The sequence below is a fragment of the Nylanderia fulva genome, unplaced genomic scaffold, assembly GCF_048542155.1.
Source record: "Nylanderia fulva isolate GAGA-0341 unplaced genomic scaffold, ASM4854215v1 Scaffold2, whole genome shotgun sequence".
In the NCBI taxonomy this organism is placed as follows: Eukaryota; Metazoa; Arthropoda; class Insecta; order Hymenoptera; family Formicidae; genus Nylanderia; species Nylanderia fulva.
The window spans coordinates 484,931-510,005 of NW_028190263.1; the positions used below are offsets into that span (position 1 = coordinate 484,931).

Below are 25,075 nucleotides of genomic sequence, written 5' to 3' on the forward strand. Positions count from 1 at the left end.
TACGAGATATTAAACCCCGAATCCGGACCGTCCTCTGTCACGGAATCGGCCCGCGCGACCGAGCTAAACAACAAAAATCGTTGTACAACAACGCATATCGGCAAGAGAAGCCGATATATCGGAAGCCGCCCGCGAGGCAACCGTATTCGCTCGTATATGAAATCTGTTTGCCGGCTTTATTGTGCGCGTAGCTTTACGGCACGTCCATTTAAAAAATAGCCCAGAGGACCGAATAACACTCGTCGTTCTGCGACGGCTCTTATTGCCAATCACTTGCGGCGGCATTTTTTTTTAAATTGCGTAATACCTGATGGTTCTTTTTCATCGGTATGCATATGGTTTTCCAATTTTTCTTTTAAACGAAGATAAAAGAGCTCGTTATGCTATAAGTTACCTTTTGTTTTTCTAATCCCGCTCTTTCATTCACGTACGCTTATTTCATTATCAGCAATGTGATATTATGCATGCTTAAATTTTTGGAAGAAAATTATATTACTCACCCTCGGCGACTTGCGTTTGTTGGCGCTCTCGACACACGGGAAGCCACCGCACTGAAACATAGACATAAATGAATTATATATAACAGTCTATTTCTTTAAAAATGGTTAATAATAATGCAAAAACACAAAGTATTTTAGAGAAAAAATATTTTGCAACTTTAGAGATTTCTGCGTCAACTATTAACCATAGCTACAGTACGCTGAAAACATTTTTATGTAGAAAGTATTAGAACTAGATGGGTAACATAGATTGTTTTTATGGCATAATAAACAGTAGATGGTATGGTATAAATGCATTCGAGGCTCGCACGATAGTGGTCTTCGTAGTATATGTATGTATAATAAACGCTGCAACGAATGCCTTATCAAAAAGGTGTTTTAACTTATACAGCTATATTATAAAATCATGTCGAAAGAATTTAACGATCGATATAAGAATCCATAATTATGGAATTTATTATAGCACGATTATTTTAACTTTCGTCTCACAGGCGTAATTGCACATATTCAGGTAATGCACGATATTTGCATAACTTTTTTTTTTGAACATTGAAATGCATATTATTTTGGAAGACATGTATTATGCAAGTTTTTAGACTACAATATATTCAACTTGAAATTATGTTAACTGTTTTAAATTATCGAATAAATAGTTATACTAAATATTATGTATTTTATACTTATATTATTTTTAGAAAAAGCAAACTTATAATATCTAATTATTGTCTGCATTTTAAAAAGCGCACATCAATGAATAACACGTGATTTTTATGTTATATGTTAGCTTAAATATATAAATATAATTTCCATTAATCTTTTTGAGCAATAGAAATTTTATAAAATAAAAAAACCGAAACCTACTATAAATATATATATAGTGAAGTGAGAATTATTAATGTCATCATAGAAATGAAGAAAAAAATTCCAACATTTGACGAACAAAGTTCGATCGAGTAACATTAAAAAAAAAAAAAAACGTACATTTATACATTATTAATTATAATTATATGACATGGGAGATATTCGAAATGATTTCATGAAACTCGTGGCGTAGCAATAATTCGATCTTTATCCAGTTCGTGTCTGTTTATTACAGCATATGGTTTAATGATGGAAGAAAACTGCTCAACTTTTCCGTAATAAGCGGACGGATGACACGAGTGTCATTCCGAAACGCGAGAGGTTCGCCGCGAGCAACCATAGCCGCCATACACAAATACCGCAAGTGCGGTTTATTATTTTATCGTGACGGACACGTAAAAATATGTCGAGCGCTCGTGCGCGATTTCTATGCGTGCACGCGACGAGTTTAATGCGCGGATAACCGAGTGGAATGGTTTTGCCACGCGGAAATATCACTGACCAACGCGACGAAATGTTTTTTTCCACATTATCTCAACTTTTTTTATTTTTAAATATAAAAATAATTTTTCATCAATATATATACAGATATTCGATGTGCCATCTACGTCCTCTTTTCATTTCATCTTTCGTCGCATTAATATTGTCTACACAAATTTTCCCCTAAATTTCAGAATGTAATTTCAAAGAATACTTTCTTTCTGCTCCTTTCGCAAAATATCCATTGAAAACGGACTTTCGCAAATTCATATAAAATTTACATTAACATTTAGCATATATTTCCACTGAAATGCAATGTCCTTGTCAAAAATGTGAAATTCAAAACGATGTCTGGAACGTGAACGAATTACGAGAGAAGGACGCGAAGGAAGGACGCTCGGTTTTGTCGATGATTTGCCGAGCGGTCGCAACGGAAGAATAGAATTGCTTTCCGCTTCTGGCGGAATTCCTACCATATTCCCCGGACATGCTACTTCCGATTATATATATATACCGCGTTTCTACTTCTGTCAGATTTAATTTAAAAATAATCGCGCTGCGTTGTGATTATATGCATGTATATATTTTTAAAATTTTTCAATCTAAAAAAAGAAAGAAATACAATATGAATAATAAATAAAAATATTAACGTTAACCACTTCATAAAACGTATAAAATGTTGTACTGAAAAATATGCTAAGAGAAATGTACAATATAAATTCCGTACATATAAATTCCGAAAAACATTTAGAATTAATTTTTTATACATACACGAGAAAAAATCTCTTCATGGCTCTTCAGTTTATACAAAAATTCACTATTAATTTATATTTGTTTTTTTTTTTTTTTTTTTTTTTTTCGTGCAAAATATATAGTAAACACATAAGCATTTCGAAAGATGACAATTCGATCTTTCACTTTTGCTACGTCAGCCTTCTTTCACGAAAGATTCACGGTCGACAAGAGGGAGAACAGCACTTTATTCCATCGCTTGGTCCACGCTTCGCGATGATTAAGTCTTCCCCGGAGTTTTATCCTCGGAGGGCGAAAAAAAGTTCCACGGGGAAGACTTGAACTCCCTCTTTCCGTCTAGAATGGTTTTATCTTCGATCACGCTTCGTGCTGCGATGCGGTCTCGTTTGCGCAAAGTCGAGCGAGATAATCGATACGTCTTCGTCCGCTCTCGCCATCTAAAAGCCGCCGAGATGCTATTTCTCGTCGTTCCCTTTGCCCTTCGTTGTGCGATCTTTTATTATGCGCGTTCAAGGCTATAAAGAGCGATTCACATACACACGTACACACTGTGTCATTTTTTCTCATCGTTAAGTAACAACACAAGCATGGCAGAGAAAACGCGCAAAAATAAAGAGAGAACTCAATTCATTAAAGAAACTCGAAACTTTCAAAAGTCTATTTTTTTTTTTTTTTTTTATTACAATTAAAAAACAATCAAATTTGCCGATTATAGAATAAAAGAGAATTATAAATATCATTAAATATATATAAGTAAAACAAATAAAGGCATTAATCTCTCTTTCTGTTCTAGATAATATAATATAATATACATAAATAAATATAAAATAACGTAAAAAAATATCATCTGTAAATTATAAATAAAATCTAAATAAAATATTTGTCGCCAGTTCAGAGCTTCCTCTTATAAAAAGAATGTGCGACCGCAATCTGGCACGAGCGTAAAAATATACGACGGACAATGCGATTTAAAAAATAAACGCACTTAATATGCGAAACGTTCTCGTGCAATATTAACGACCGATCGTAAATACCGAAATGCGTAGCCGAGATTATAGCATATGTTCGAGGCGATTCATCGAATCGATTTCCGATCAACTATTCGGATAGACATCCGATCGCTAGCACTTCTGTCAACAAAATTACACATTGACATTGTGTATTTTGAGTTTGGACCGGACAAAAAGCCGATTCGTTTTTTAAGGAAACAGAATAATATCGATCGGTTCGCACAATATAATTCTCATGTAATAATGTTCTCATGGAATAATAATGTAAATATAACAAGGCAAATTCAAATTTGTCGTAAACTGCTTGTGCAAACCGGTAAGTAATTTAGGGCGCACTCGATTAACGCTAACGGCAATATTTATCAGCGATTGACACAAACTTCGCCGGCTGTAAATCATCGAAAGGCCCATGTCAACGGGGATTTTCATTTTTGATCGTTGACAGGAATGGCCGACCGTTACCTCGCTCAACAAAAATTAATTCAGTTTTACAAGCACTCCCCTTACATTTATGTCTCTATATCTCCCTACAACCGACGTGTGTCTAAACCATTCGTTTAAATGGACTCGCAACGCTATCCAGGATGGATAGCAACCGCTACCTGCGTATGCTATAAAAAAAAGGAAATACATTTTAATTAAAATAAAAAATTATACAGAAATTCAATTTCGCGTGGGTTTATTACAGTAGAATTCGCATCAGCTCTGAAAATTTTCGTTATTATAAATGTTCATTATGATGGAGATAATATTCTGTTATTTTCAATATACGCATACGAAACCGATAAATTTACTTGTTCCATTTGTATAGAGACGGCAAATTTTTTCACAATAATTGATTAAATATAAATTTCCATATGGATTTCTATTAATCTTGGAGTTAAATTCAACAGCGCGCGCGCAGTTTAATTATGTCATCGATCATCTGCCATTACGTACTCAGGATATGTGAAAGATAATGCTACAGTAAATGTTCTTACAATGATATTAACAAGTAGATCTAAGTTTAGTTGTTTGTCTATTAGCAACTATCAGAGAAACTAAAATGTAATAAGTACGAGATGTTTGTTGAATCAGAATTATGAATAAGCAATTGACGACACAAATAGATTTTACGAATATAAATTGTGTCCTGATTTTAAATTAATAATTTTTTGATATCACTTATTTTTACTTATACTCTATCGTGAATAAATCAATAATCATACTGCGTTATATTTAAGCTGTACATTTAGCTTACTCTTGTAAAGTCTCTTGGTAAGTCTTGGTAAGTCTATAAAAGAAGAATAAAATAAAAATAAAAATTCAAAATAAAAATTATATTTGTAAAAATCTTAGATATATCTTGTATATTTGTGCATAGAAATATCCTTATTAAATTAAAATTAAAATGACATATACATATATGTCATGTGTTGAAACGTGCAAAATATTCACTTCATATATCACTTTTACATTCTCACATAGATGAATTGAAGCTCCTTGGTCCTCACCGCGGCCATGTTATATTGTGACATCAGAGCGAGAAAATAAACGTTGAAAATTTTTGCGCGTGTGCCACTTTTAGATAAAAAATATTCTAATGAAATACAATTTTAGATCGCGTTTTAACACACTTTTAAAATACTCCGAAAACTATTTTTTTCCTTGACAGTCAATCAATAATCATAAAATAAATGAATAATTAAGACTTTGTCATGCGGAATGACTGCGCATATGCAAGGATATATACGGATCGGGTCTCATGTCACTTTACAGCTATTGATTGATTATAAGGGCAAAATTGTTAGTTTTTAGAATATTTTAAAAATGTATTAAAGCCATCTAAATTTGTGTTTCGTCAAAATATCTTTTCAAAAATGACACACAAAAATTTTCAACTTATATTTTCTCGCCTCTGACGTCACAATTTAACATGGCCGCAGCGAGAACCAAAGAGCCTTAAAAGTATAAATATTGCAATAATAAAATTAATAAATATATTTATTAACCCTCCAAATATATATGAAACACATATAAATTTATATTATATAGTGTTGCAACTATAACAATAGAAGTATGTATATACACGTACCCATATACATATATCGATGTATATAACAATGCTTTCCCTCCCCTCCCTAAAAAAATACCTGGATATATTCATATAATAAAAATTAATTAAACGTGGATCGTTATAAAAGCACAACTTTTGCAATTCTATACATCCTCGATTTTCGTTCTCGCAATGAGATTGTGCATGGCGTTTACACTTGCTGGTTATATAATCTAGACACATATTCGTTGTTTCCGAGGATGCACGGGCGAAATTTATCTCGGCATGCGGAATTTTCGTTCGGCCGCCTTCATTAACGAGTTTCTCAATTAATTATCACGACGCGTTTCAGCTCGCTCATACATTTGACCAAATATCATTGTAGATGAAAATCATTTTAACTTCTAGCTTATCGAAGGGAAATATAACCATCGGTAAGTTTTAAAATCGGTATTAAATTAATAAACCTTTTAATTCAAACCCAATAATTGCATAATAATTAAAATTCTTTCAATTTCTTTTTTTTTTCTCTTTTAATATCTTGTATTCAATAGATAAACTATATATACTATACATGCTCTCTTTTAATACTGTTTAACTATCCTGTTATATCATGATTATTTAATACGATATGTTTAATGAAAGTATATTCGCGCTATACTCGTTTTAGTCAGAAATCATGTTTGCGATTCAACGGGATGTGATATCGCATTTCATTAGTTACAAATCCGCGCATTCATAAATCGCGGCAGTCAACATAATAAACGCTGCATAGTCATTTACATATCACCCAACGCGCATGATTACATGTAAAGAAAAACGGTCGACCGATGAAAAAAGTCTCGTCTGCGTCAAGCGAGCATATAATTAATGAAACGCGATATTTTCTATTGCTTAGACGACCATCTTTCGATTCACGCTGCGACTTCGAGAATGCTAGATCGGAAAACAGAAAGAAAAAAAGATAAGTGTGATTAATAGCGCAGGGAGAAAATAATGTTGGTGTTATAACAAGTTTTTCCTTCGACATTGATTGATAGCCGCGAATTAATGATCATCCTAATCAGATATCTTCTCTCAGTGTTTAATGAGAATAAAAATTTATTTACATAGTAAATAAAATATAAAAATTAAGTTTTAGAGCTATACAATACATACACTACGCGCTACTTTTTTTATAATTTTTGATAGAAAAATATATCATTTTAATGAGATATATTATGTATGATTAATAAAACATTAAAAAATTTTAATTAATTATTTAAATAAGACTATAATTAGTTATTTTTTATTTATGTTTCTTGAGTGACTTTTCAATTTGATTTTTAAATAAAATATCAAGCAGTTAACTCGTAAATCAAATAAATATATAGCTCTAAATATTAGAATATTCTGAATTTGAATATTCAATATTCAGCAATTTTAGTCATTTGCAAACGATATATTATCATAAATCTGATTGTGAATAATCAGAGCGCGATTGGTCGAAAGAATTAAGTTTACTTTGTCCAAATTTTGCCAGTTATTTATTAACTATTTTTCTCGTTATCGTCTTCTCTTCTCTATATACATATATTAGAAATGCTATTCAAGATAATTGAAACACTTAAATTATCTCGAGACTTAAATAACATTACATATGGAATGCAGAATTTGCATTCGCAATTATCTCTAGTATTATTTTAATTATTTGAATATCTCGACTAAAAATAATTCCATGATATAGATTATAACTAAATTGTTTGTCATTCTTTCAATACAATACAAATTATATAAATATTTTAAACAGTATTGTCATAATTTTTAATGATATAACAATAGTTTTGAAAATAAAATAAAAATTTATATATATATATATATATATATATATATACATATATATATTTCGCTCGAATGGGGCTATGTATGTATTGGCTTATCTATTTTGTAATTAATACTATCGACGGGTTTTGTCGTTTGACATTATTATCTGATAAAAATCTATATTGTTGTTTTCCATTCTTCGAAGCAAATTCGCGAATACATTATATTGTATATTTCTTGAAATATGTGCAATGTTATCGTGAAATAATTTTCGTGTGACCCCTATTGTGCAATGAACTACACAAATTAATTTAGCTTCTCTAATTTAATTTCACAACATTAAATTCGTTAAATTATTTATATGTCAGCTGATTGCAACTACTTATTGTCAGCTTATTTTTCAGCACAACACGCTTAAACCTTACAAACATGTCAGAATTTTAAAAAAAGTTACGTTTACTACATAATATTAAATTTTTTTTCTTTTAATGTATCTTGTTATTTAAGTTGATTTTTGTTACATATATTTTTTAAAAAATTATCTTTAAATAAATTTATATATATATAATTAATAAGTAATTTTAAACTAACGATTAAATACGGAGGTAATAAATGTTGTGCAGCGAACCTCCTTTACTGCGTTTACTTCTTCCGCAATTTAGTGATATTGCTCGAGATCTGACGTCATAGAGCGCTTATAAATAACATCCTTTCTTCATCCTCTGTATCTATCTGGTATAATTATTTATGTAATTCATTTTGTACACGATATAGTCACGGCGAAAGTGTAACAGGTACGAAATAATTGCTTCCTATGTGTAATTGCTCGTTTTTTCCACGACAGTCATTTGTAGCAATCCGGTGATCGCGCTTATATTCCCCGTCCGTCTGATAATCGCTTTTCGTGCCGCGCGTACATTACAATGTTAACGACAGAAAAAAAAATAATATTAACACGAAGCAATCAGTGTTGAGAAGGCGTTTCGCGCGGAAATGGCGATTTTCTGCCGACCGAGAAAAACTCACTGCGAGGCTTATCTTTTCTGCTCGAATAACGCTAGACAATGTATATGTAAATGCGAACGCTGTAATAAAGATTAAAGAAAAAAGAGAAAAGAGCTATCAAGAATATAGAGCAAGAATAATAACGGCTATTCCCCTTACAAATTTCTGAAACTTGAAAAAAGTACGGATCTCTTCACCTGACATTGTTTTCATTGGTATAATTAACGGAATACGCTGCGGCGGAATTTGGTCGGGCGCGATTTCAAGAACACTTGTACGTTTAAAAAGGAAGTGATTAAAATAATAATGTATCGTCTGCGTATATAGAATTTCTTGTACGTTGATAGATCTGGGTTATCTATCCGTGTTGCTCCAACGTCACGTATGGATGTACAGAGGACGATAACGTCGACCGGGTTACATCGTTGCACCGGTAATCGTATGGCGATCCTCCTGACGGATATTCTCGATTTGTCGCCTTATCTAATCGTAAGCGGATATGCGCGTCGTAACCGCATGCGGCCAATCGAGCAGCGAGGTGACTAAATTTACAAATACGATGTTCTACTCAAACTCAACGACCAGGGTGAAATGCGTGATCCTTTCTAGAAATACATGGTGTCCCAGAATTAGTAGTAATACTGCTAATGGCAGATTTCTGGGATAATTTGGAGACGATTTTTCCTCGACGAAAATGTCGAGACATCAATAATTTTCGAGTTATGCGATTGAAAATAAAGGGGATTTTCGTAAACTAAGCCTTGTAGAAATAAAATATTAACAAAATCACATTCTTTTATTAATTTTATGTAGAGTTTACTTTAATAGAATTTTCATTTAAATTAAAGCTTAATTATGAAGATACATGCTGGCAAAAATTGGGAACATGCAAAAATTCCTCGACATTTTCGCTGAGGAAAAATCGTCTCCAAATGATCCCAGGAATTTGCCATTAACAGGCTTACTATTAATTTTGGGACACAAGAATACAGAAAGAAATTGAGTTATTTGTCTTACTTCTGGAACAATTTGCGGCTCAATTATTCTAGATTGATAATAAAGTAACATATTATATTATAGTTGCGTCAATATTTTTTGATAAAAATGTTGCTTCTATAATTAATTTTCTCTCGCGAAATTGGCGTTGGTATTTTTAAAATATTCGGAGCAAAATACTTCACAATTATATCTAGCTTTTGAATTTTTGTGTGTTAAAAATAAAAATAAATAGTACCAATGTCAAAAGATTGCTTCTTATTATGGAGTTACTTAACGAATATATACTGACTAGCATTTAAATGGTCGCCGAGATTACTTTCGGAATGAGATACTAGATTCCGAGGATATTCGAATAAAGCAAGAAACATATATATCCAAAGAGAGCAGATAGAGGAATTCTTGGCAGACGGCCATTGAGAGAAATATGAACTGAAAGCTTGCTTCCACAGTAACACGTAATAAATTCTGTCATGGGGTGCCAGCAAACAGGCGCATGTAATGGAACGTATTATATAGTGTACGGAAAAGAGTCATCTTTATTTAGCTGCAAGACATATGTACTTCTCAATAATTAATATTAATATCAATCTAATATCACTGTCCAATTAAATAATATCCATTTGATTATAATAATAAAATATCAAACTAATAAGTATTGATTTCAATACTGCTCTAAATAAATCATTTATTTGAAACTAATAATATTTGTTTTTTTTCAGTGTATTGAATAGTTAACAGTATTTCATATAGCTAAAAATTTCATAAAACTTTTCGACAATAGAAGGCATGTCTTCAGACGGCTGAATCCCTATTCGATATCACGTCTGCTAATTATTGCATATAAAAATGAAGGAAGAAAGCGTACCGTTATCTCAAAGATGTCCTTTTCCCATCTCCCTTGAACAATGAAGGGAATATCGATCGACGGAAGTAGGCGATAAAACGGCACGGAAAAGCCTCGCTACCCTTCTAAATGACAGGGATTTATTTTTAGTCTTCTTGTGTATACGCGGTTCGCGATAGAGAAAGTCTCGATTTCGTGCTGACGAAGCGCACGCGCTTCTCGTCGCGCGTCAAGAGGTATTTCTCGATGAACCTGACTCAGCCATCGGCCGCGCGGTGTTGCGCACGGTCAATGACATCGCTGGAAACAACTTTATATTGTTGCCGACCCCGCATATTGATTCCTCGAACGAGATGACAAGGCTAAGTAATTAATGTAAAATAACAGTTCATTAATTAACATTAAATTGACGGGACGTACGAATCGTCGGTATTAAGGCACACGACATAGTGCTTTACATTAACTAAAGTGTTTCGATTTTACCTTGTATTCTTTTCAACCGCAGTTTACTTAGATTAAGAATTTTAATCGATAACTAGCAAGACTTGGAAGCATTCGGAAAATATTTTGAAAAATATAATATGTAAAAAAGAAACCAAGTACAATTAATTTTTTTTTAATGAAATCAATTAATTATTTTTCTAAAATATGAGAGAATAATTATAACTTTAAGTGTCATATAAAGTGATAATTTTCACGACTCGTATTTTACTGGTACTTTATTAATGTAACACTTTAACATAAAATAGTTATTAATTCACGGAGGGTGTATACTTCCTGGAAAAACTTGGAAATCCTGGAATTATCATGGAATTATCATGGAATTTGATTTAAACTCTGGGAATTTTTTTAAAAAAATGCCCCTTTGATTTTAAAATATACTTTTAAAGAATATAAAATTTATTAGTTTTATTGTATAAAGTATATATTAAAATATATTTTATTATAATACAATTACTATATTACATTATTATATTAAAAAAATACTTCATTTATGTTAAAGAATTATGTATAACATATAAACTTATTTCAAAAAAACTTATTTTAAAGTGTTTCCGCCAATTCTAAATATTATTAAAAATATTTTAATTTTACCTAGAATTTTGAACAAAATCATGAAACCCTCAGGGAATTTATTTCTAAGATTTGAGTATACACCCTGTTACGATACAATGAATAAGAAAATTTGTACACGAAAAACAAGCAAAAAGGTATCTTTTTGCTTGATTGCGTATTTTTTTAAGAAAAACGAAAATATATTAGATATACAAAATTGCGTGTGACAAATATCTTGTTGGTCAATAAACGTGCATAATGATAAAATAAACTTAACGCAAAAATATATATAATATAATAGATTATCCAATGGATTAGTCTTCTCAAATCGCAAAACTCGAATTAAGCGACATTCTTATTTTTCGCTGTAATTGCGCTGGCGAGATTATGGCCACTATCAAAATCAAAGTATCAGATAACTTGTGATTGGCACTGTTCCAATCTGCGGGCGATATTCGATCTCCCAGCAAAAAATCTTTTCCCTTGTTTCTACATATGTTACAAATACATTCTGCCTCGATAAAGTGTGAAAAAATTAGATTGCACCATAAATTTATAAACCATGAATTTTAATCAAAAAAATAGAGCATATTCGTAAAATTTAATTAAATTATTAATTTCCTGGTATCATTTGGAGACGATTTTTCCTTAATGAAAATGTTGAGGGAGGCCATCATTTTTAGCGTGTTCCCAATTTTTGTTATTATGTATCTTTCTAACTAACAATAAGCCTTATATTTTAAAATTCTATTAAATCAAACTACCTAGAATTAACCGAAGAATGTAGTTCTGTTAATATCCTATCCCCACAAGGCTCAGTTTCCAAAGAAGCCTCTATTTTCGCTGAAGAAGAATCGAATGATACCAGGAATTCGCCATTAAAAAGTGTTTCCGCCAATTCTGGGACACCCTATACATTTTTGCTAGACTCCTAAATGAACGATCGAACGTCGTGCAACGCGCGAAACGTGACGCGGATTTTTGTATTTGGAAGCGGTCGCTTGCATACCTTGGCATCCCGACTCTTCATCTCCTGTCTCCTGGGCATGGTATTCTCCCCATCGGCGTACACGAGATTCCTAATAAATCCATTGAATCTCGGCTCGAATATTACGCTGGGCAGCGCCAGCAGCGTTAGCTTGCTGTTGTACCAGCTAGGCATCCCGCCCACGTAGACATCCGAGTTCCCGGCGAGCTTGCCGAATTCGAACTCCTTGCCGCGTGACGTGGATACCGCGCTGACACCATCCACCGTCAGAGTAGTGTTCTCATTGCACCTGGTGATCTGCACTTTGTGCCAGTGTCCGTCGCCGAGGTCGTGGCCGACGGTGACAATCTGCGCGCCGCCGCCTAGGTTGTACCTAAGCCTGAGCGCGCTCTCGACCAGCTTCACCTCGAAGAAGTCGTAAGTGCCACCATCGTCCGTGTAAAGCAGCAACCCGTTCCCCTGCTCGGTCTTGAACTCGAATTCGAGGGTGCCGTTCAGGCCGGCGTTCCATTTCCGAAATTGCGCGTAGCTGGTCGCGGAGCCCTCCAGGAGAAACGAACGGGCCACCTGGCAGACGAGCAGGAGCACCACCGGCGCCGGTAGAAGCGAGGGATGACGCATGATTCACTCTTGAATCCCTTGAGATCCTTGCCGCTAGATCCTGCTCATTCGTACCTTCGGATATCGGTTGCGCGAGATGACGTCACGCGCTCATACGCATTCCGCGTAGGAGCCCGAAGCGTGGGTGCGTGACGTCGGCCACGTTGTGACACCCGGCTGCTGCATCCGTGAGCACGTGAGCACGCACGCGCGATTCGTGCGAGATGCACCCGTGGTGGGTGTGTTACGCGCTGGTTCTCCGTCCTTCTCGCAATGTAAATATCTTTAAATGTCTTCGATCAGCTTGAGTCACGATTATCAGTCGTACGATTTCGGGGAAGAGTTTCGACTCTGTTGGAGATTTTCTTTCTTTTTCCTCTCTCTCTCTCTCTTGCTCGAGATAATTTTCAATAATAATTACTTATAAAAACTGCTTTGATAATAATTATTCGTAAAATGATACTTTATCTTTGATCAAATTTCATTGCTTCAATACAAATCGATATTTCTGGATATGTCTTCAATTGCAGGTTCAGTCAGTTAGTTGGATGCATCAAAATTCATAAATGTGTAAACGTATGCGAGTACACTCTAAAAACACTGGAAACGCGAGAAGAATTCACGACATCTTTTTCTCTTTATTAAAATCGTCTCACTTTTGTATGATCCAAAACAAAGACGAAGGAGAAGTTAGAATAATAGATTTTTCTAAAAAAAATATTAATTACATCTGTGGCCTAATAAATTGCTTGATCAACATAACGCAATTTCTTTGAATGTAACTAACATCCTTTTGCGGAAGATCATCAATCGACCACAGTCACTTAAATACTTCGAAGGAACAAAAATAATATCGATGTTCTGGTTGCTCTTGCGATGCAAACTTTTTCAAGATTCTAATTTCACGTAATCGTCGAACAAATTTTTTTGATTTATTCGAGAGTGTCTAATCAGCAAACGCTATCGAAATAATAAGAATACGGAAACTGGAATAATTCTTAGAGGACTGTTGGGACTTTCAGTTTCTTCCTATCTCTCCCTATCACTGTTCCCGAAGAATCCTCGGATTGATCACGCATAGCACGCCGAGCGACGACTTCCACAACGTCGAGGGAGCCGTTATCCCTCTCGTATTGCTTCGTGTCGAGGGTGCCTAAGCCGTGATTCCCTCGGGTCGTCTCGTAACACGTCGCGTCGCGTCGCGATGGCACACTTTCTCCTTTCAGCCGAGATACCTAAGTACACACGTTTCGGGAAAAGACGGCTGCGAAACGACACGTCAAATCAGTCCGGAATCGCGAGGGACGTCATCTAACATCAACGAGCTTCATCTCCAGCGGCGAAGGTCACCGGATAGAGAGCGGTCCCAGCGACACGACCTCGACCTAATCACGCGATGAGGCACTTTCACCACACACCAGCTCTCTCTCTGTATCCCTCCCTCTCCCGGCGTCGCGACGCAGAATCGCAGAGAGAGAGACACCGGGGGATGATCGCACGGCGACGTTCGTGACGACGCCGTTCCCCGACGTGGTGAGCTCGTGGCTGGCGTCGAATGGCGCCGGCACCAGCTCTCGTTTCAAGCCCTCGGACTACCAGTACTCTGAACACGGTTCACTCTCGAGTCAGCCATCCGTTCGTATCGCGATCGATCCGGCCGCGCGCTCCATTTTTCTCTCTCTCTCCCTCTTTCTTTCCTCTTCCTATCTCTCTCTCGCACTTGTTCCTCGCTCTTCGCCACCCGGAGGCTCTCTCTCCGAGAACGAAAACTGGACGTCCAAGTCGCGAACGCGCGCGCGAAAATTCCAGCCGGGAAACCCTACCCGTTTATCGTCCTCTAATGGCTGGCCGCGGTTGTCAATCGACCGATTCTCCCGGAGGGTTGTTGGATCGGTCGACCCTCTCGACGACTCCCGGTTTGATACTAGCTTGGCGAGACAGAGCGACGCTCGGTCGGGACGCTCGCCTGCCGATGACGATGGTGCGACGCCCCCGGCATGACGCCGACGCCGACGCCGACGACGACGTCGACGCCGACGCCTCGCGCCGTTCCTCTGCGCAGTCGCGCAGCTCGGGGGTGAGGACCGAGGGAGGAAGCGCGGTGGTGCGAGAGGGTTGTTCTCTTCATGTTGGTGCCTGTCTGTCTGTCCGTCTGCCCGTTCCTTCGTCGTATAACCTGGCTGTACAGGGTGCTTCAAAATTCAGGGCGAAAATTTTTAGCGTGTTCCCAATTTTTGTTATTATGGATCTTTGTACAGGGTGTACACTAGCGGGAAAAACCTGAAACTCTCAGGGAATTTGTTTCTACCTTGAAAAATCCTGAAATAGAATTTATTTTGAACTCGGGGAATTTTTTTAAAAAAATTGCCCCTTTAATTTTATTTTTAAATATATCTTTAAAGAATATACAATTTATTAGAGGTTTATATAAAATATATTAAAATATATTTTATTATACAATATAATATTAATTGTGTATAACAAAGTTAAACTTAATTTAAAATTGTATTTAAAATTTATTTTGAACTCGGGGAATTTTTTTAAAAAATTGCCCCTTTAATTTTATTTTTAAATATATCTTTAAAGAATATACAATTTATTAGAGGTTTATATAAAATATATTAAAATATATTTTATTATACAATATAATATTAATTGTGTATAACAAAGTTAAATTTAATTTAAAATTGTATTTAAAATTTATTTTGAACTTGGGGAATTTTTTAAAAAAATTGTCCCTTTAATTTTATTTTTAAATATATTTTTAAGGAATATAAAATTTATTAGAGGTTTATATAAAATATATTTTATTATAAAATATAATATTAATTGTGTATAACAAAGTTAAACTTAATTTAAAAAATTGTATTTAACATTTTTTGAAATACTTAAATTTTACTTGGAATTTTGAACAAAAGTACCTGGAAAATTTGAGTATACATCCTGTTATAACTAAGCCTTATATTAAAATTCTATTGAAGCAAACTTCCTGAATCGTCTGGTATCAACCAGGAATCTGTCATTAAAAACTTTTCCGCCAGTTCTGAAACACCCTGTATAGGGTGGCGGAGAGACTCGGACAATGCGATGGTGTGCACCTCCGGCGAAAACGTTAAGCGACGAGAGGCGCTGAAAAATTGTTGAGCGAATCCCTGCGATCGAAGACCGGAAGGAACCCTTAACCGGGGGTTGTCGATTCAGTCGGGGCACGTTTCTGCGAAACTTTCAGCCACTTCGTGAATCGCTGATCGATCACAGCGGTTTCGTTTCTTGAAATCGACGAAGAAACACCTATCGGAAATTAATCGATCATATAAAATTTTCAATTTTAGAACGTTGGCACAAAAATATATGAGAGTTTAGAAAGGAGAGAGAGAACGGAGTTTATATATTTAGGTTGTCTGTCTTTTGTCAGAAACAGGAAATCGTTTATTTCTATATATTTTTTCTCAATGACATGTGAAACACGCAAATAATGCTAAAACAGTTTTACATGCTGAATACCGTATTCAAAATTTCCTACGATAATCTTTCGCTATTATTTCAGTTATTATCAATTATCTCGGCATAATGCGAATTTTATTTTTAAAAAATGAGATACGAAGAGAAATTATTCTGCATAATATACTATTTAAAAAAGATTGCAATATTTTTTGTTTCGCAAATAATGTCATTTCTCTTCGATTTTAATATCAAATTTTTATGTCAGCGCGAATAAAAGAGAATTCTAAAGTTTGATGAAAAATTTTTGATTAATCTGATGGTATTTATCTTTGTAGCTGTTGATACAAAATAATTAGACCGAATAGCGGATATCTCTCTTTGAGTTTACGTCATCAATTCGATGGCGTTTGAATGATGTATCAAAATTGAATTGGTTGCCTAGCTAAAGCGAAAAAGAAAAATAAAGGGAAAAACAGAAAGGAGGATGGACGCAAACGAGAAACTCAAATAAAACAAGTGAACTAAAGAGAAAAGATGCTGCGCGAAAGTACCGTATAAAGGTGGTTCCTCGATTCGAGTAACAGGATGTGTAGATGTCTGTCGAGAGAAAGGTGAAAACTCCCAAATTCGCGACTCGAGATGCGCTGAGAAAGCATGGTGGTCGCAGAAATCGCCGATTCAAGAACGATACAACACGAATCGGGAGACGGCGAACGACGATTTTTGCCTGGTCAGAAATTCAAGAAGCCGCAGAGAATCTTTAATCTCGACCGTCGAGTCGGCAATTTCTCGATTTCATCGAAGAAATTGAGAATCCTTATATACACGATTAACACATTTGTATTACTGAATTCACGCTTTGCTCGTGCTGATTGCAAAATATCAAGTCTATTTAATTTTGAGTCACGCATTTTTTCATCGTAATTATATTCCGATACATTTCTTAATTTCGTTTTTTTGCAATAGATTGTCAAGAATTCTAGTTTCGACTATCTTAATTATTTAAATTATATAGAATCTCCGTGTGAAAATAAATCCTACAACATTAGAGAGAAAAAATAGATCGTATACATTATTTATTTATTGATACAGATTGTTATTAACGCCAGTTTAATGCTCATATGCCTCGAGATAATAGCTTCCATTAGTCTGTGTCGTTTGGCATAATTAACACTTTGAGTCCGGTAGACTACATTGCGAATCCCACCGGGGTGTTAATACGCTCTCCGGATTCAAAGTATTAATCAGTGTGTTGTATATTAATAATATATATACAATATATATATTTATAAATTATAGAGAAGAAATGTCAAAGGTAATACATTTTTTTTGATCGACGAGTTATTTCCTCTTGCTAAGAAAACTCAATTCAATATTAATATCAAGATAATAAATGACATATGTATAGACAATAGCATATAAATCTTTAAATAAAATACACACAAGATGAATCGTATCTTCCCTTATTTCTCGTTAGTATTTTATTCCCTAGAAAATGTCCATCCGTATTGATGGATCGCGGTGAACTCGTTCTTAAATCTTAGCAAATAGGTCGATCCAACAAATGTGTTTACTTGATAGCTCGCGGTACTTTTGGAAAACGCTGCAAGACAGAAAACGTTCACACTCGAACTGCAAAAGTTTTCGTCGAATGTACGCCGACATCCCCGAGCAGACCTCGCATTCGAAAGTATGTCCTGATTGTGACTCTGGAGTTTCCGCTACACTAATACCGGGTGGTCGGAAAAAATTTACAAGTTTACCAAAGTTTAACAAAATACTATATTGCACAACTTAGATGTAAGTACATACATATTGTTGTACATGCGACACTTACGACTCGAGAAATAAAAAAATATAGCAAAAAATATTAAAATAACTATTATATTTCGATTATATAAAAATATTACCTGTTAATCCGTTGTTTGTACGTAATCAAAATATTGTTAAAACGTTATATATATTATATGTAAATACTAAAATTATAATTTTATAATTTTTTCCTCGTCTTTCCTTGACAAAAATTTAAATATGTTTATTTAAAAATTTTTCTTTTGTCATCCGGTATACGAGTGAATACGAAGTAGAGTCGAAGATGTTGAGAAACTTGGACGATAACGCAGAACAATATGTGAGGAATGTCTTTCCGTGTTTTCAACAAATATCGATCCATATAGCTGACCTCTCTCCGACTTAGTCGAAGGTGAAAAAAATTTTGAAAAAAAATTAGCCACTAAGAAACTATGGAGAAACCTTTTCGCATACTATACCAAGTCGAATGCAGTAAAATCTGACACGAATGTTGTATTTTTTTCTTGAACAAACTGCATTGTTTGCGCGAAAGCATCGCTGCGCAATTTGTTTGCCAACCGAGATAAAGAGTGCGCGAGTGTGTACGTTTTTATCTATTCCGACCGTTTGTTTTAATCTCGTAATGCGTGTTTTCGCACAACATACCGTCGAAATATCGTTTTCACGAAATGAACACTATCGACCATCTCGCAAATATTTTTCTTCCCAAAGTAGAAGCTTGTTACGCAAGAAAGATAGAGAATTTTTAATGCTACAATATAATTATTGTATTTCTCCATTGTAATTTTCATCTTGCAAATATTTGCCATAAAAATTTTTGTGAAAAAACTACAAATAAATAAATAAAATATATGTAAATTATTTTATGCGAAAAAACATTACTAATTTTAATCTAATTGTAGGTATAATAATTATTACCAAATTAAAATTCAATTTTTATCGCAATTACTTTATGATTTTGTCAAATTTTATACATTTAATATAATTGCATAAAATAGAATTATCAAAAGTTGTTATGATTTCGTAGTCTGGAATATAATAATCCAGATATGTATATATTGATTTTTTCTGTTTTAACAATATCACATTCTTTGCAATGATGCAAAAAAGAAAAGGTCTAACTCTATATCTAGAATGACTATTATAATGCATGAAAAGTGCTGACTGCGAATATAAATCTAATTCTTGAGGCGAACCTGCGCGTCTGACACATGATCTTCTATACTACTGAATTTCTCCGAAATCCGTGATTCTTTGAAATCCGCGATGAAAACGTACAGTTATTTTAATCGTTCGATCGAAACAAACTGTATAAATTATTTTTATCGTTTCGCACAATCCTTTTACAAACGCACAAGCGATTTTTCTAAACAATAAAATGCCGAGTTCTGGACCCTATTATTATCTGCGCTGTTCTCGAAGCCGCTCGTTCTCGGCGACAATATAATTACAACATCCCACGCGACCCTATGTAGGTGTATAATTAACCTACAACCGACCGTTTCTCGCGAAATGGAAGAAATTTAAATACCAATAACCCAGAACGCATAGTCGGTCTCTTGGAGGACGCGCGCAGAACAATTCTCAACGATTCTAACGAGAGTGCCAGATGCTCCGGAAAACTTCATCAGGGTCGCCCTAGAAATGCCACTTTATTTTTCTTCTTTTTCCGCTCGACTTTTCTTTGTCGCGTTTCGTTATCGTTATTTAATCCCAGAATGATGAGGAAGAAGTCTCGGTATACCTGTTTTGATAATCATGGATAAATTTCGCGCGCGCTTAAAATATCGCGATAAAAAGCAATATTTTCACAGACCTATTTTATGTCATAATCATATCTCATATCCGAACGCGTGTGTTTATATTGTTCTGTATTTACAGGGAACAGTGAATTAATCTACAGACCAGTCGCATGAAATAATCATCAATATATTAGTAGGGGAATTAATTAACATTAACAGAGAAATTACGATCATTTGTTGTTGTCGCAGAATATATTATGATAAATCATCGTTATTAATTAAATCAGATTTAATTAATTGTCGTTCACTTCGATGGATCGCTTGTTGTATTGCGCGATTTTTATATGAGGATAGTGGAAGAGTGAAAGAAAAGTAGGACACTCCCTTATCTGCTTTTAATCTATGATTGAACGCGGCTGTAGACACATTTTTATTTTTCGAATTTCCGAGTGAGCTGAATACGTGCGCGTATTATCTGCATATGTATCGCGGTTATCGCGTGTACGAGTTTTGTTTTATACAAATTATTTTTAGCGTTAACAATATATGGTGCATACATACATACATATGCACATAACCATGTAGAGAATCGAAATTTTTTAAACCCGCTGCAATATTGTTAGTTGAATATAAATATCATCCAGTTCTCAATTTTGCAATTGTTAATTAAATTGACAGAAAGTTTCTCGCTTTTTTTTTCATCTTTTAGTACGAATAAAGCATGCACAATGGCAATATTAATAAATGATATTTTGCGATCTAAAATCTGAAATAATAAATGTATGGATTGTAATACATTTATAAAATATATATACCTATATATGATATTTTAAAACTGGTGCAATTTCATATATATATTTTTTTAAATCTCATAAAAGTTTGTAAAACTTGCTTATTTACTTTTTTCAAATAAATAACAATATACAATTTATATCATATAAATGTCTCGTATACAGAGTTATTTCATTTTTATTGTACTATTCGTGCTGTACTTATATCGAAATTTTAAAAGTGCACCTATTATTTTCTCAATTTTTCCAAAAACTCTTCTTTCTCAAGAAAAATATAGATTAAATTAAATATAGATTATGGAGAAAAATATTGTCAATGGCAATACTTTCAAAACTATTCTATAGCTTGACACGCATATATAAGAGAAGTCGACGCGGCATTATTCGCAGTCATCGATTCCTCTCACGAGGCCAAGAAAATGAGAAATTGAAAAGATGGGTCAATGATATGCGTTCCTGTCGCGTGCTTTCGACAGGAACTATTTCCCAGTTTCTCTTCCCGTTCCTTTCTGCATCCTAGACCTTTCGCTCTATTGCACTGCTTCCATTTATTTCTCGCTATTCGAGAATTCACTATTCGAGAACGAGAAGGTGTTAAGTTTATTATTTAACTGATAAGCTAACTGCCAAGTGATGTGCAGAATGTTATTAAAATTCTTGAACAAATTTCTACATTTTTTATCATTAATAATTTTACAATTAATTGATATTTGACACTTTTATAATTATTATTTTTGCTCAAATAAAATAAGTTACATATTATTACTGCACTGATTTAATAATAACATTTATAACATCCTGTATATTCTCGTCATTGTGATTTACAAAAGAAAATGAGATCGTTGATCTTGCAAAGTTTTGCAATGCTGAAAGTCGGCTGCGATCAACGAAGCGCAATAATTGCATCGAGATTGGCATAGATGCAAAGCAATCATAACGTAATGCGGGAATTTGTTAGATACTAAGAATTTATTTTTCAACAAGATCGAAAGAATAATGTACCACGACTGCAAAATGCAAAATCCGGCTGAAGAATCTCGCGATCTGTCGAACTGCGAAATGAGACGAAAATCCGCGCCGCTTCGAGTTCTGATATAAAGAATTCGAGGGATTGGCTGACAGCTGTCGTATAGAATAAGACTTCTATTTTTAACCATCAACTGGAATTTAAAAATTTTTCACTCATATTTCCTTCTTTTTTTTTTTTTTTATTTGATGAATATAATTAAAATTTTTTCCCGCGGATTTCACAATTTTTGATCTATTTTATACATTTAATATACATAATAATTGTCTAAAATTCTATACAAGAGAATAGTAGCGTCAGATTAAATAAAAATATTTTTTAAATTTAAGTGTCTTACGGCTTGAATTTTCTATTTCGCTATAAAACCAAATATAATTTAAAGCACTTTTTTTATTAAAAAGAATTAATTTTTTTCCATTAATTATTTATGCATGGCTACTAATAAATAATAAATCTTCTTCGAACGTTACACAATTTTATGACAAAAATGTCAGGCTATTATGATTAATATTGTAGTAAAACATGAAGGAATAAACTCTAACACATATATCAGAAATGGCACGATTAAATTCATGTTTCCTTATAAATCTTTCAATTTTAATGAATACTTTAGATAGGATCATTAGAGACTGCGGTACCAAGAGAGACTTAACGAAATTTATGATATCCGCCGAGGGTTGAGGAAGACGAGGGTATACGTACAAAGGGAATGCAAAGAAATCGGAAGTCCGAAACGAGAGAACAGCGTTTCCCTTTCGCGAGAGCCGCGTTGCTCTTGGCGAGATGAAACCTATTGCATTCGGTGCATTCACGGTCGCTTCCACCGCTAGTTAACCATTGTAACATCGGCGCATGGGGAATACGTTGTTAAAACCCATCCCTTCGCGACCACATCCACACGAACATTCAATCCGCACGCGAAACTTTTCGCGTACCGACCGATCGGACCCTCGAAACTGCGTAATTCAATTGAAACTGTAGCCGCGCGATCGAACTGCGGCCGCGTAGTCGGTTGTTATCGATTAAAACTGCGAGAAGGAGAAAGAGAGAACATGAATGGGGGATGATGTAACGGGAAAATCGTAACGAAAAAATTTGCCGCTTTAATATCACTTTTGGATGAAACTACGAGGTGTCTGATAGAAAGTGTCACACCGAAAATACACAAGTAGATCTCGTTATTTGGAGAGATGATTTTTCCCCACCAAAAATCTCGAGAGAGGCTATCATTTTTTGGATGTTTCCAATCTTTGCCATCATATATCTTTATAACGAAGCCTTAAATTAAAATTTTATTAAAGTAAACCCTACTTGAAATTAATTGGAAAATGTGTGGTTTTGTTAATATTTTATCTCCACAAGGCTTAGTTTGCAAAAGACCTTCCATTTTCAATCGCTCATAACTCAAAAATGATTGATGCCTCAATATTTTTTCCGAGGAAAAATTATCTCCAAATAACAAGATCCATTTGTATATTTTCGGCGTTACACCTTATGTCAGACACTCTGTATACAAAAAAAAGAAGAGAAAAGATTCGGGAGATCGTTTCCCACGTGGAATCGAAATTTCGCGTAAGATGTTCTTCATCTTGCAATGCGAATTGTCACCCCGACGGAAGATCGATATCGAAGATGAAACGTTAATCAAATCGTGATACAGAATTTTGATTTCTCACTCGGATATTCGTTTTACTATTACGTGCTTCCCGTGCGTTTTCCGTCTCCGCTACAAAATAGTGCAAAATCATATAGGTATATGTATGTATGAAAAAAGAAATGTTTACCATAGCGTGATGCAACGCAATGCAGGTAAACTCGAAAAAAATTGCATTAACAATATCTCGGAAATTCTATATTTTATCTCTCAAACGTTAAAAACTAAATTTTTAATATTAAAAAAGCATTTTCGCTCGGAGAGATCTTTCTATATATAGACGGTATTTCCAGACTGTAGATTCCTTAAAAACTTTCGCGATGAATTCTTTAAGTACTTGATGCCCTGTGTATATATGGTATGTGTGTCTAAAAAAGATAACAAAAAGGAACGAATAAAATTTTAAAAAGACGAGAGATGATCGCGCACGCGGAAACGCGTCTTACAAATGGTTTATTTTTGATAATGCTGATTCAGCTTATATTGTGAATTGAATTACTATATTTTATCGAAATGTATGCATCAATGCCTTTCGAGTGAAAATAATGTCGCAGTAACAAAATATAAATTTCCATTCTATATTTTACTAGCGAAATTATCCTAGTGTCACGAATAAATCCTGCGCAGTGAAAATCTACGAACGCAATAAAGCTCCGAATATTATTAACGCCAGGATAACACGAATATCCGTGTAAATACGCCTGTAAAACGAGCGTAAATAGACTTTGCGATCCCGACAGTATAATATGCCCTTACGTAACGTATACATAAAACTCCGCATAATTATGACCAGCGAGGTCCAAGTATGTGTGTGCCATCAAATAATAATAAAATCGTATGTACAATATAACTTTTACATTCTTTGCGTTTCTACCTCCGCATTCACAATATATCCGGAAATCTGTTTTTACGTTCTAATATTAACTATGATTAAAAGCTATAATTAACATATAAGAATTTTTATATAAGCTTGACTGCGGAGGACGAAAAATATTCGACACAAGCATTTTTATCACTTGCATAATAATTTGTAAAAATATAGAAGTCTAGAAATGTATAATTTATAAAAAAATCTTTACGTTTGAAAAAATATACATTTTTTAATATACAGTATATAAAAAAATTATTTTTTAAACTACTCTCTGGAAATAATTTTATTCACACACACATAGTAGAATTTTGGAAGGATTACTTTTTGAGATAAGATTAATTTGTGAACAATATATAATGATTTTTTTAATGTTCCTAACACATTTAAAAGTTAAGTATAATGCGTGTAAAATAAAAAAAGATTATTACTCTAAAATAATTTGATCAAAAGTTAATTTATATTAAAAGTCTTATCTCAAATTAGACATTGATCATTTTAGTAGATTAGATCGAAATATCAAATGCGCAAATTTCTTGATCGGTCCGATCGCGTCGACATCGACCGTGTTTCTTTGAACCGTGTTTGAATAACTATGAATTTTTTAAACGAAATGGGTAATTATGGATCTCCGTATTCTCAATGTGTCGTGCGCGACCAACTTCGAAATCGCACGAAATACTCGAACGCGTCGATCGCGTGATGAAAAAACGAACGAACGATCGTTCACTTTTGTGTCGCTCGATTTAACTACATCTAGCTGACTCTCCGATTCTACTGAATGCAGTAATACTTATGTTATC

The 25,075-nt window shown here is 34.2% G+C and overlaps 1 protein-coding gene across 4 annotated transcripts in view; it reads right to left on the minus strand.

Moving 5' to 3' along the window:
* The window catches only part of Nrx-1 (neurexin 1), a 240,332-nt gene extending 225,408 nt beyond the window's left edge, over window positions 1–14,924 (minus strand). For all 4 annotated transcript variants that reach the window (XM_029321266.2, XM_085482216.1, XM_029321265.2 and 1 more), the window contains exons 1-2: window positions 12,356–14,924; window positions 501–551 (exon numbers count right to left, since the gene is read on the minus strand). In XM_029321266.2, the coding sequence (XP_029177099.2) occupies window positions 501–551; window positions 12,356–12,955 (651 nt within the window). In that variant the 5' untranslated portion in view covers window positions 12,956–14,924. The remainder of the gene's footprint in view (window positions 1–500; window positions 552–12,355) is intronic.
* Between the last annotated feature and the right edge of the window lie 10,151 nt (window positions 14,925–25,075).